Raw genomic sequence first — 12,627 nt, forward strand, 5'->3', positions numbered from 1 at the left:
TGGGTGAACATGAATTTTTAATACGATTAAACAGGCGTGTTGGCAATTAGAGACATAAACTAAACGTTTCACTCTTTCAGCTGAACATTATAATTACATATAAACATACTATCTGCTGTGACTTACTTTAGTCCTTTTTTAACGAGTTTCCTCATATTCCATGGCCTTGTTTTGTTCAATTAAAAATACGTAGTTATTATATAATAATATTCATATTTATTACTTTATCAGAGCAAGATATTAATTATTATAATCATTGATTTTGGGGCCACATGCAACTTAAAAAGTGATGATTTATATATATATATATAAAACTTCTAATGCACAAAGTATTCAGGTACTCTTCCGGAAGTTGACAATTTATTATAACATAATAATGGTATTAAAAAACTGATTGTAAATTAATAAAATGTAGCCTAAAACATCCTATATGCACAATGTCCTTTCTTTCACAATCAAATGGTATAATATTACATATTTGATGTACATAATAAAGTTTTAATGCAATTAAATAAAGAGATTATACTATTTAAATAGCTAAGTATCCTCGCATCTACGAAGAAAATGAGAAGAAGAGGCGAGGCTAGATTAAGTTCAATAATGACTTATAATATTCCACATGGAGAAAGTTAATCGTAAAATTATTTAAGGTTTAGAACAGAATCTCTTAAGGATTATTTAAATAGTAATTTGAACATAGGGAAAGGGTACGGCTCAACTCTCATCCTCAGTATCATCGGATTCTAGTATTTCTGTGGGTACCTAATAAAATGTAAAAAAAAAAAAACACCCCATAATTATTGCTTTAAATAAGTTTTATCATGAACAAAAACTCACCTTAACCTGTTTCTTTTTGTAGGCCTTCTTTTCTTGTGCATATCTCACTTTATCTTTTTTATGCAATACAGTATACTTTTCTTTTTCAGCTGGATCTAATTCAGACCATCTTCGTGCAACTTCTTTTGTTATTTCCGCATATGAGAAATCCGGATTTGCAGCCGCTACTTTCTGACGGGACTCCTTGGCAAACCACATAAAAGGTTGTACAATACGCTTGGGTGCATTAATATCCTTGAGTCGATTCTTCTTTAACTTTGTATCCAGGGAAATATCCTTGCCGACCAGTTTCCCCTTCGTAGCCCTTGCAGCCAGCACAGGGCGAGTAATATGCAATTCCAATTCATATCGCTTCTTATCATCTTCCGCCATCTAAAGAAAAGATGTAAATAACATTGGATAGAATAGCTACTACATCCTCACTAGTAATTTCCACTTGCACTTACTTGATTGAAACGCTTCTTCTCTTCCAAACTCATGGTCTTCCATCTCTCTCCACATTTGTACTTAATTTCACGGCCATTAAAATCCTCTTCCGGATGTCGTCTTTTATATTCGTCTCGGCAAACACTGAAAAAGAACAGAAAAGCAGTCATGGCCTTCTTAGGCAATTGCTTCGCCTTGCTATTGGGCATTTCTATTAATTTAAGTCTTAAATCAGTAAATATTGACTTCCTTCTTGTTATAGCTCACAAACTCTCCAGATAGATCACTTTAAAGCCTGTCAGAGTCTAATGTCATGAGTTATTTGGAAAATATTAAATATCAAATAAAACTGGGAGAGACGGAATCAAGTGAGAGGTTGGTGAGAAATGAGAGCTGCGCAGCTCTGTAATACGGCAGAGGGCGACACTTTCAACGATCTCTTCATCATTTTATGAGTAAGAATCAGTACTTTATTAGCTGGCTAATAACTTTTATTCCTATTGTTGGAGCCAAAGTAGAGCTTTGTTTACATCAAAGAGCTCAAGCAGGGAATGTTTCCTATCTATATAGTGCCCATTTATTTGATCATAATATTTAATTGTTATAGTATTTATTAACTATTCCGTATTTTGGGAACTGCAATACATGCGAGGAGGCGGGAGGAAGATAATGTTGTAATTTGTATCTACTAAGTTGTAGCCTGTAGTTGTGCCACAGCCCACAACTTGCTGGATCACTCGCGCTCCTTTTATCTTTCATTTCATTAGCTGAGTTTCATTAGTACTCTGTAGCGACAGAGTACGTATTTGTGACTACTTGTACCTGTAGTAACTGTCTCTTCTTTTCCATCTTGAATGCATTCAATAAACCGCGAGCGTGTCTGTTTTTCCTGATGTTAATTGTCAAAATTATTATTCGTTTCTAAATGTAATTCAGTCTGTCATTGTCATCAGTTCTATTGAATCATATTCAGCCCTTCTAGGCCTATAAGGTGTGTTTCAGAAGAGATACAAATGTACTCAAATAACATATTGTCTCCTTGATGTCCACAACTAAATGATAGCATAGAGCATATGACGTATGAACATGATCCTTTCAAGTTATTCTTGAAAGGATTGAATTTTGTAGAATGAATCTGTTGTCGTATAAGTATGTAAAAATTATTTATAATAATGTATACAGCACAAGATTCCATGTGACGTCAGCATTGTTTATGTCGGCCATTTTGGGGACCTAAACAACCTTTTTTCATTATTAATATTATAGAGAAAATAATGAACTATTGGAAGTCAAAAGGAGATCCAACAAAAATTGTATTACCTAGTTTTATTACTTATCTGGCTCAATGTCTATTAAAATATGTTATTATTAACGTTATACAATCTTATACCCGTGTTGTTGTAGATACAAATTAACTATTATAATGGAAAGAATGAGGTGTTTTTCTCTTACTGTCCGACTTTTCTTGTCTCAAATGGATGAAAATAAATAAAAATGATAATAACTGTACAAATCTAGCCATTTTTTGTACATATTACTTTGATTTAATTTAAATATTAAACATTAAAAAAGTAGTATTCAATGAAAGTTTTATGTCTATTTTAATACATAAAACCATCTGATGAAGTTTCCTCAAGATTAAAATGGAAATTTGTCCATTTTATATAGCAAATATATCATCTTTGAGCCCCTAAAATGGTGTTTCCTTCAATAATGATGACATTTATGACGTCTGTGAAAACGCTATAAATATGGAATCCAGTTTGTAAGCCTGTATTGCACATAATTCCGATGCAGCTGTTGTATGAAGTACGTACTCCTGCTGCTGTTTGTGCGCTTAAAGTGTGTGCGCGTGGTGTGTGTGTAGATGATGGAAGAAAATATGTCTATAATAATATACAAAGAATAGAAAGAGAAAGAAAAGAGAGAGAGAGGGAAAGAGAAAAAAAGGCTCAAAAAGTACAAAAATTTTGTCCGAAAAAAATACGAGAAAGGTGATTAGGATTTGGAGTTGAAGGATTCGGCTGGATATGGTTCTTCATCCGTATCACCAAGGAGGTCCTGGAGGGCTTGGAGGCCCTCCAAATCAAGGGAATAATCCTCGAATGATGCATCACCACAGTTTCACGCCGCGATACCCGATGAAACCCCGAGGTCCCACAACTCAAGCGGCTTTGCTGTCTCAGCAGGCGGCAGCCGCAGCTAATAAAGCCCCTGGGACTGACGCAGATTTTGATGGTAAACGTCCTCGGAAGTCCCTAATGCGAAAGACGGTGGACTACAACGCGTCCTTCCTGCGAATGCTGGAGCAAAGAGTCTGGCAGCGTGGGGATCGGCGGGATGATCGCAGAGCACTCCAACCCGACATCATCTACTATCCTGAGCTTTTACCCCCAATGGAATATCCGGATAATCCCGCAAACTCCGTCACCACGAAATTCGTGAAAACTGCAACCAATAAAATGCGATGCCCCATATTTACATTAGCCTGGACACCTGAAGGTCGTCGACTCATCACTGGCGCTTCCTCAGGGGAATTCACCCTCTGGAACGGACTCACTTTTAATTTTGAGACTATTCTTCAAGCTCATGACTCTCCTGTGAGAGCCATGGAATGGTCACATAGTGATGAATGGATGGTTACGGGAGATCATGGGGGCTACGTCAAATATTGGCAATCCAATATGAATAACGTCAAAATGTTTCAAGCTCATAAAGAGGCTGTGAGATCCGTCAGTTTTTCTCCAACTGACGCAAAATTCGCAACATCCTCAGATGATGGCACTGTTCGTATTTGGGATTTTTATTCTTGTACAGAAGAGAAGGTTTTACGGGGTCATGGTGCAGATGTGAAAAGTGTGGATTGGCATCCAACAAAAGGTCTTCTTGCTTCTGGATCCAAAGATAGTCAGCAACCCATTAAAATTTGGGAACCAAGAACGGGGCAAGTCCTAGCCACTCTTCATGCGCACAAAAATACTGTGATGTCCGTCCAATGGAACAAAAATGGGAACTGGCTTCTTACTGCGTCACGAGACCATTTAATCAAATTGTTTGATATTCGAAATACCAAAGAAGAAATTCAAGTCTTTCGAGGTCATAAGAAAGAAGCATCAACTGTCGCTTGGCATCCTGTACATGAGTCATTGTTTGCATCCGGTGGTTCCGATGGTGCTATTATGTTTTGGAACGTTGGAGCAGAGAAAGAAGTGGGTGTTATTGAGCAAGCACATGAGTCGATCATTTGGTCCTTAGCATGGCATCCTGTAGGGCACATTTTATGCTCTGGATCCAATGATCATACGTGTAAATATTGGACAAGAAATCGTCCTGGTGATTCAATGCGCGATAAATATAATTTGAATATGAGTACAACGGCAGACGTGGATGACGCAAGTATGGTAGACAGTTCTTTCATGCAAGCTCCAGTAATAATTCCTGGCATGGGTGAAATGGCTCATATTCCTTCCCCATCTCACTCTCCTAATCCACAAGAAACTGATATTGTATCCTCTCCTAGACGTAATGATGGTGGAATTCCTGGTCTTGATGATAATGAAGAAGTATACGAATGCAAGAAGAAGCCATATGCTAAACCTATTCCAAGAAACTTTATGGCATCTTGGACTAACAATGATCAAGAAGCCCCTTCTAATGTTGCTCCTTTTGGAGATCCTGGAAATGTGATTTCTTTAGCAGAGCTTCAAAGACAAACCACCGCTGTTGTTGCATTCGGAAACGTTTACCCTGTTCTTCCTGGCTCTAATTTCTATGCATCTATTCTCTCTGGTGAAAATGCTGTGAAAGAAGTATTGAGAAGTGAATTTTTATAATTTTGATGAATTTGTTACTTTTCTCCTTGATGTTTTTGGAGATTTTATTGTATCATGACCTAACTGTATAAAATGCGATAGAAAAACTATCTCATCATTTAAATTGGGAAGCAATTAATTGATTGGAGATAGGGATTTTCTTCACTATTGGAAGCAAGGATCATTCAATATTTGTATTTACATTTCTTCACTCTGCTCAAGCTTTTTTTAGTGTCCAAAAGTTTATTTATTTTATCTATCACGGAACCAAATGGTTCTATAGAGAATTATAATATTTTTAAATAATACGAATCCATTATATTTACATATTATGTACAAAATCATGGATTAGTACTATTCACTCGAATATATCCACATTAATGGTTTCATATTGATCACTTTAATCACATTCCATTGGAGTATTCTCTATATTATCCACAAAGATGAAGATCAACAGGAGTTACAGCCACCTAGTAATGGACTTTTCATCAATTTGTCTAATTATGTATAACTAAACCATTCATGTTAATATAAATATATTACTCTCATCGAAAAAAAAAAAAGTTTAAAAAACGCAAAAAGTATTAATTTACATCATCTTTTTTTTTTCCAGTGTCCGCGAGTAATTAACTCCAAAGCAGGCTATTTGTATTTTTTCAATTTTATAGTACAATGTCGGATCGACCTCCCTACGGATCGACACCTCAACAAATACCTCAGCCATTGGAAGTAAAGACGGAAACTATTAGAGAAGTTACTGTGACTAATATGGCACCCACAAATAATATTAACAAACCAGAATCTCGAATTAATGGGTAGATACTTATTCTCTTTGCCTATATTTAAAAAATATTTTAATTGTACCATATTGGTCCTTTAGTTGTACTCCTTTATCGTCAACCAAAATTGAGGAGGATGAAAGCTATTGGAGTAATGGAGTTCCTAGTGGCGCACCAACAGAGTCCAAACGATGCTGCCTTGTAGAAAATGGGCGTCGTTGTTCCAAAGATGCTGGCTTTGCCTCATACAGTAAGCGAATTCAAAAGACAGTTACGCAAAAGAAGTTGAAACTTCATATGGATACTACTGTGAGTGATTAATTAATCAATTATTAAGCAATTTTTTTTTTTTCATTATGTCTCTGTATATCTTTTTTCTTCTTCAACGTACATAGGCTAAGCATATTTATATTTGCGATTATCATAAAAAAGTTATTCAAAGTCTACGAACGAAAAGAAAAACGAGAGAATCAGACGATGATTCGGGTGAGGCAGATTCCGAAGTTCCTGAAGTAGATCTGTATCAACTTCAAGTAAACACTCTCAGAAGATACAAAAAACATTATAAAGTACCCATTCGACCCGGCATTAGTAAAGCGCAGCTAGCAGAGGTAAAAATACAATTAACTACTAATAAAAACTACTATTTTTGAAAAAAAAACCTACTTCCAGTGTTTAATGCGTCACTTTAGAAAAATTCCTGTTGTCGAAAAAGAGGCTCTCACTTTTTTTATTTATATGGTCAAAACCAACAAAAGTAAATTGGACAATAATGACAGGCGAGACTTGGAGGCAGATTAATTTTTTAAGCTCAGATCTTGCAATTATTATATTGAATAATTCCATATTTTTTATTTATTTATTATAATAAATATTTTAAAGATGATATTTCTTTTAAAATAGAAGGAACAATTGATTTTTTAAATATAAGCCTATGCACAAAATATTTATTTACACCATATTTATAGACAAATAAATATAGCACTGATTTAATTTAATTGCCACGCACATCCTAATGAGGATATATTTTTTTATTATTACATACAACACTTGTGTAAGGAGGTCTGATCGGTTTCCTATATCAACACTAAACGACGCATCATGCATTATCCTCATCGGAATCGGATTTCTCATAGTCTTCTAAAGTATAACCACTCTTGAACGTATGTCCTATATACTTAATAAACTCTGCTTTTGTGTCAGATGTTACAGCTAGATCATAGGGAGTTAAACCATCTTTGTTTTTGGCATTCAGAGTTGTGCTGTCATGAGCTAAAAGTCTTTTACATATTTCTGCTTTACTGGCTGAAGCCGACTTATGGAGGGGCGTATCTCCATCTCTGTTTTTAAGATCAAGTCGGATTTTTGGAACAAGAAGTAGTCTCTCTACAATATCCAAATGACCACTTTTGGCACCGTAATGAAGACCCGTGTTTCCTATACAGAAAGAAAATTTAGGGGTTCTTCTCATGATATTATGTGCTTCTAATACCTGTCATATCCTGAAAATTAGTTGGAATTCGCATTGACAAACAATCCTCTAGTAATTCAACGTTTCCTCTTCTACACGCATCAAGGAATGGATTGACTCCATCCTTTGTTACTATTGGTGTAAAATAGTTGGCTGGAACAAGACCTTGTTTGCTCTGTGTTGTTTCAAATGAAGGAAATACAAATTTTCGTATAACGTTTCTATACATATTTCTATCATTAGTATCTTTTACGAACCTTTAGCCTTGCCATCCACCAATCTTGATTACTTTTCCAGTCAATTATGTACAAAAGATCACCTTCTTTGAAACTAAGCTCATCTGCTTCATTTGATTCATAAGAAAATAATGCTCGCTTGAACGTAATATTACTTGGCTTTTTCGGCACTTCTATTTTTTTTTTCGACATTTTACTTGTTAAAAGTGAATAATATACCTATGATAAAAGTAAATTTTTTTTTATGAATTTCTCCTTATCTAAAGTAAAGCTTTTTGATCGACGGGAATTATCTTGGATTATTCTGTTTTTTATTATAAGAGCATTAATATTGTTCTAGTATCAATTGAATAAAAAAATATATATAATTATTATATATCGTTGCTGATAAGACACTTATGAAGTGAGGAGTGTTCTGACTTAAGTAATAATAAGAGATCTCAAGTAAATTATGAACAATTGCTACAAGAAAAAAAAGTCCCTTCGATCACGGAGAGTCATACCTATTTCGGAGCTGAAACTTTTCAGATTGGATTCTTTGCGATGTAACAGGTGAGTGTTCTTTATAGTCGTCTTATTTATAGACAATATTTTTCCTCTATTCAAATCCTACACAATATGAATCACTAAATTTAAGCTGATGTTGATACTGCCCTCCCGGATGCGTATTCTAGTAAGGCTTACCTCAATTTTGTGGTCCTGATGCAGCTTTACTTCGAATTTTTTTTTGTTCCGTCATCATTAACACCTTTATTCATTTACAATTGTTAATCCAAAAAAACAACTCTCTATCTATGTTTTTATATACTTAAATACTAAAACATACATGATCTATGATACATGTAAAATATCCCAATATGTTTTAAATATTATACACACATATGCGTATGTATAGATATTTTGCTTCTTCAGACCTTAACAAAACCGCCCATACATTAAATTAAAAATAACTATGCTTTTTGAATACTCTTCTGATATATCATTAGTATTGAACTTTTATTCATTCTTTAAGTACATATTTTGTCTACAGAAAATTTATCACCATTTCCGCTGAAGGAGAAAACAAAGACCGACAATGAATTGATCAAATTTATCTATAAAGAAAAGTGTATTTATGATTGTACACATTCCTTTTCAAATATCCTATGAACATTTCCAGAAACTTGATTCTACATCTATAAAAAATTCATTTATCAAAAAAGATGTTTTATACATATTCGTATATTTTTTCTTCTACTTCAACTAGCTGTTTTTGGATTGTTTCATCTAAAACTCAATGGAGATAATAATTTAGTAGTGCAATAGAGGGTTGATCTTATCGAGGGATGATCATATTTTGATTTTCAAGAGTAAAATTGAAACGCGAGGTTTTGTGAGGACATTTATTTTACCAAATCATATAAAAATAGTGCTCCACACAACTTTTATTCAATATGTTAGCTCTCAATTACAATAGTTGCCACAATACGAGGTCTAAATCCCTTTCTGACCTTGACTATGTAGTCAGACTTGAGCTTAGTCCACTCCTTTTTGATGAAAAGCCTCTCCTCCAGACGCGCTTAGATAGTCCATGGGATTCGCGTCTTGAGAACAGGGTGGCCACATGTTGAGATCCCAAAAGTTTGGAAAGTTGTCTCTATGGAAGACCTGGGTCTTAGTGGCGCGATGACACAGAGCTCCGTCTGGAGTAAAAACAAAGTTTTTTCCCGAACTTTTCTCTGGCCCAAGGTTGCACTTTCTTATCGTGAAGTTCGATATAAGACCCTGCATTGTAGACTGAAGCTGAAAAAGTGTCTGGATGTTCAGTTGTAATGTAGCGGCTGTTCTACTTATTCACATTGGCATCAACAGTAAAAAAATTTTGATAAAAAGAGGAAAACTTTGGCAAAAATTTTGTTGGCCTTGAGAAAATTAAAAATCTTGTTTGGTCTTTCCAACCGTCTCAGCATGCTCTGTTCAGAGATAAGATGTCTTGTTGTTGTCCTCCGTGATTTTGCAACATTTTCATTCCGGATTGAAAATAATAAAATGTTTACCACTACATCAGATCACCCATGTATATAGAAAAAAAACCTAACAGCTAGCTAGAGTCATTCAAATTTTTCTTACTAACACCTGATTTTAAATTGTAAAAGGAATAAGGGAGAGAGCGGTGCTCCCTGAATAGGGAAAATTATATATAGGGCTGGGTTTCGGTCTGAAAATCCAAGACTGTTAAGATTTTTAATAGACCGAACTAATTCGGTCCTTGAAAGATCTATGGACCGGTGCCACTTAAAATTCGGTCTAAATCAATTCTACAGATCAATTGTTAATTACATCATGTTTGTTTCAAAATTGTGGTCATTGGTAGAATCATGACTAGCTTTTTTATCCACTTTCACCCTCGAATGTCAAACGGGAAATGAAACATTTGAAAAAAACGTACGGTAGTTACTAGCTAGCCTTCTTTATTTTTATTCTTGCCGACTGTAAATGATTATTTAGAGAATGGTTATTAATTACTACATGAATTAAATGGATAATTTTATCAAAATAAATCTCAATGACAGACTATAAAATGACACAAATTCTTAACAAGGCCCTTGATTGATTTAAATTAATATGTAATACTTTTTTTGAGTTCATAATATGTAAAGTCACCTGCTTTAAATCATACAAGAGTCTCTTACTAGTAATTTCATTCCCCTTAAATTCATTCCCTGTAAAATTCATAGCCGGACATTTTATTCTAAATTTGAAGAGGGATATTTAGTTACGCCATACGGTTTATGTTTCTAAAACTACTTGGGGTTTTTTGTGTCGGGCTGTAGAAGGAGGGCTGGACCATCGTCAGTCAGTACTGGGGATGATTGATCGATGACTAGTGATGGATGAGAGACGGATATGTATGATTTATGGTCTTTATACCTTGGGAAATAGAAGAAGAAGAAGAGTATAACCGGGATTTACTTCTTTTTTCCACGTTATAAATATTATTCACGGATCCCTATTAAGATTTATTATGACGTCATTTTTAATCCTTAAACATCATAAATCATTCATAACCATCTCCCATCCATTAAACCATCACTAGTCATCATTCATCTCCAGTGTTCACTGCCCAGGACTCCCTCTACAGCCTTACATAAAAACCAAGGTTAATAGAAACGAGGTTATACCATAACGCGTAATGTTTGATTTCCAACACGCTTTTATTAGTGACGTCATAGTGTATTAGTGGTTGCGTGTTTTCTCAAAATCTGTCTTTCTTCGATAAATTAAATTGAAAATTCTAGTAATGGTGACGTCATAGACTATGAGTGGTTGTGTATTTTGTCAAAATCTGCCTGTCTTGCCCAACAGTCGGTACAATATATCAAATTGAAAATTCTAGTAAGCCTGATGGCATGATGGTCTAATCTTGTATTTCTATTAACCTTGATAAAAACTACTTATTAGTGTAGTAACATAAATCTTATGACGTCACTAAATAGCCCTTTTTTAAATTTGGGAATGAAATGCCTGGGAGGGAATTTTACAGGGAAGAAAATTACTAGGAATGAATTTTACCAGAAATAAAATTACCGGCAACAACCTAATAAAGGGTGATTCAAAACGAGCGGTTTTTGGATTGTAGAAATAAAACACATAAAATATTATATTATGGTCAAAACTTTATTATGAACCGAAAAAACAATCCCTTACCATTATTTTTAGAAAATAATCCCCTTCATATTTTGGCTGCAACTGGCCTTTAAATGGTCCATTCTTTCGCCCCAACTTTCGATGACGCATTCGAGCATTGTGACCGGAATCTCAGGAATAACTCGCTCAATATTTGCTAAAACGTGAAATTAGTTGCTCACCAAAATGATGTCCCAATAAGTCCATTGTTACCATTGTTAAGGTCTGGCGGCTTCAATTCTTGCACAAGCTGTATTTTGTATGTCTTTAAATCCAAATCTTTCTTCAAAATGCCCCAGGTTGTTGCATACGACAAGCCAAGTTGTTGAGAGCGGTGGCGAATCGATTCTTCACGATCTTCGGCTACACTCTCGGCTACAGTCGTAATATTTTCAATGCTGCGAGCTGTACGTGGCCTACCAGACGACGGGACATTCCAGCAAGTTGCTGCCCCTTCAAATTTTTCGATTATTCTTCGAATTGTGGATTCTGAAGCTCGATTATGTGGACCATAAGTTGGGCGTAATTTGACAGAACTCGCGCGTGCCTGTCAAAAAATCCCTACAGGAAAAAACCGCTCGTTTTGAATCACCCTTTATATATAATATTCTGCCTTTAAAAGTTATTATTGATGATGTCAAATGTGGACTTATATTAACCTAAATCGGATAGTTCTTACTTTATAGAAAAACAGAATAGGGGAAGTACTTCCACGATTCAAAGGCCCATAAAATTCAATTTTCACTATATGTGGTCTGTCAACGCAAAAGCAAACTCAAGGGTGTACCAGGATTATATATGTATATATATATATATATATTTTTTTTTTTTTGGGGGGGGGTTGGTTTTTGGAAAAAAAATTGAAAAACAATGTTAAAAAAATATTGAAATAAAATTTTTCAGAAAAAAAAAAATTTTTTTTTCAAATTTTAATCTTTTGGAATTTTTTTTCAAAAATCTACAGCTATTCACAAAAAATATAAATAAAAAAAAATAAAAATTTCTAATATTGAAACAAAATGGGTTTCAGCAAAATATGCTAAAACTGTTTCTATATGTTGACGCACCACCTATCACAAACATTATTCCGAGGGTTGTTTGTAGAAAAAATGCAAATATACTACTTAATGATTATATATATTATAATGGTTCAAAATCATCTAAAAGTTGTCATTCAAATGAACACTCCCCTCCGTATCTAGGAATTACAGCAATGAGGATCATCAATTCTACTCCGAGTCCAACAAGAACTTTCACTTATCCTAATTGTTACTTTTACCAAGTTTGATCAGAAGTGATCTTTAAATTTTGCCATAATGCCGGTGACAATCAAAGAAACAGAGGAAAAAACAGATTAAAAGATACAAGGATGGACACTCGGTAGAGCACAAAACCTCCGC

General features: G+C 34.6%; 5 protein-coding genes across 6 annotated transcripts in view; 3 read left to right on the plus strand and 2 right to left on the minus strand.

Annotated features, from left to right (window-relative positions):
- Nucleotides 1-193: 193 nt before the first annotated feature.
- Nucleotides 194-1,950, minus strand: LOC121114547 (high mobility group protein DSP1). The gene is made up of 3 exons (XM_040708542.2): nt 1,284-1,950; nt 838-1,209; nt 194-762 (listed from the first exon to the last, which is right to left on the minus strand). Exons 1-3 carry the CDS (start codon nt 1,470-1,472, stop codon nt 715-717), a joined length of 609 nt encoding a protein of 202 aa, XP_040564476.1. The 5' UTR covers nt 1,473-1,950; the 3' UTR covers nt 194-714.
- A 253-nt stretch (nt 1,951-2,203) lies between these two features.
- Wdr33 (WD repeat domain 33) lies at nt 2,204-5,688 on the plus strand. Its single transcript, XM_040708535.2, has one exon. The coding sequence runs from the start codon at nt 3,294-3,296 to the stop codon at nt 5,094-5,096; it is 1,803 nt and encodes a 600-aa protein (XP_040564469.1). The 5' UTR covers nt 2,204-3,293; the 3' UTR covers nt 5,097-5,688.
- Sap30 (SIN3-associated polypeptide 30) lies at nt 5,651-6,852 on the plus strand. The gene is made up of 4 exons (XM_040708537.2): nt 5,651-5,890; nt 5,956-6,163; nt 6,250-6,465; nt 6,527-6,852. Exons 1-4 carry the CDS (start codon nt 5,748-5,750, stop codon nt 6,653-6,655), a joined length of 696 nt encoding a protein of 231 aa, XP_040564471.1. The 5' UTR covers nt 5,651-5,747; the 3' UTR covers nt 6,656-6,852.
- LOC121114546 (osteoclast-stimulating factor 1) lies at nt 6,652-8,363 on the minus strand. Of its 2 annotated transcripts, none has more exons than XM_040708539.2 (5): nt 8,246-8,363; nt 8,065-8,187; nt 7,583-7,780; nt 7,347-7,500; nt 6,652-7,291 (listed from the first exon to the last, which is right to left on the minus strand). In XM_040708539.2, exons 3-5 carry the CDS (start codon nt 7,751-7,753, stop codon nt 6,954-6,956), a joined length of 663 nt encoding a protein of 220 aa, XP_040564473.1. In that variant the 5' UTR covers nt 7,754-7,780; nt 8,065-8,187; nt 8,246-8,363; the 3' UTR covers nt 6,652-6,953. The 2 variants fall into 2 exon arrangements, with proteins under 2 accessions (XP_040564473.1, XP_040564475.1); XM_040708541.2 differs by having other exon boundaries at nt 8,065-8,170; nt 8,246-8,361.
- The window catches only part of LOC121114549 (uncharacterized), a 100,271-nt gene continuing 95,532 nt past the window's right edge, over nt 7,889-12,627 (plus strand). Inside the window, exon 1 of the mRNA XM_040708544.2 lies at nt 7,889-8,113. Coding sequence (XP_040564478.1) covers nt 8,013-8,113 — 101 coding nt within the window. The 5' untranslated portion in view covers nt 7,889-8,012. The remainder of the gene's footprint in view (nt 8,114-12,627) is intronic.

This window comes from Lepeophtheirus salmonis, chromosome 3 (assembly GCF_016086655.4).
Source record: "Lepeophtheirus salmonis chromosome 3, UVic_Lsal_1.4, whole genome shotgun sequence".
In the NCBI taxonomy this organism is placed as follows: Eukaryota; Metazoa; Arthropoda; class Copepoda; order Siphonostomatoida; family Caligidae; genus Lepeophtheirus; species Lepeophtheirus salmonis.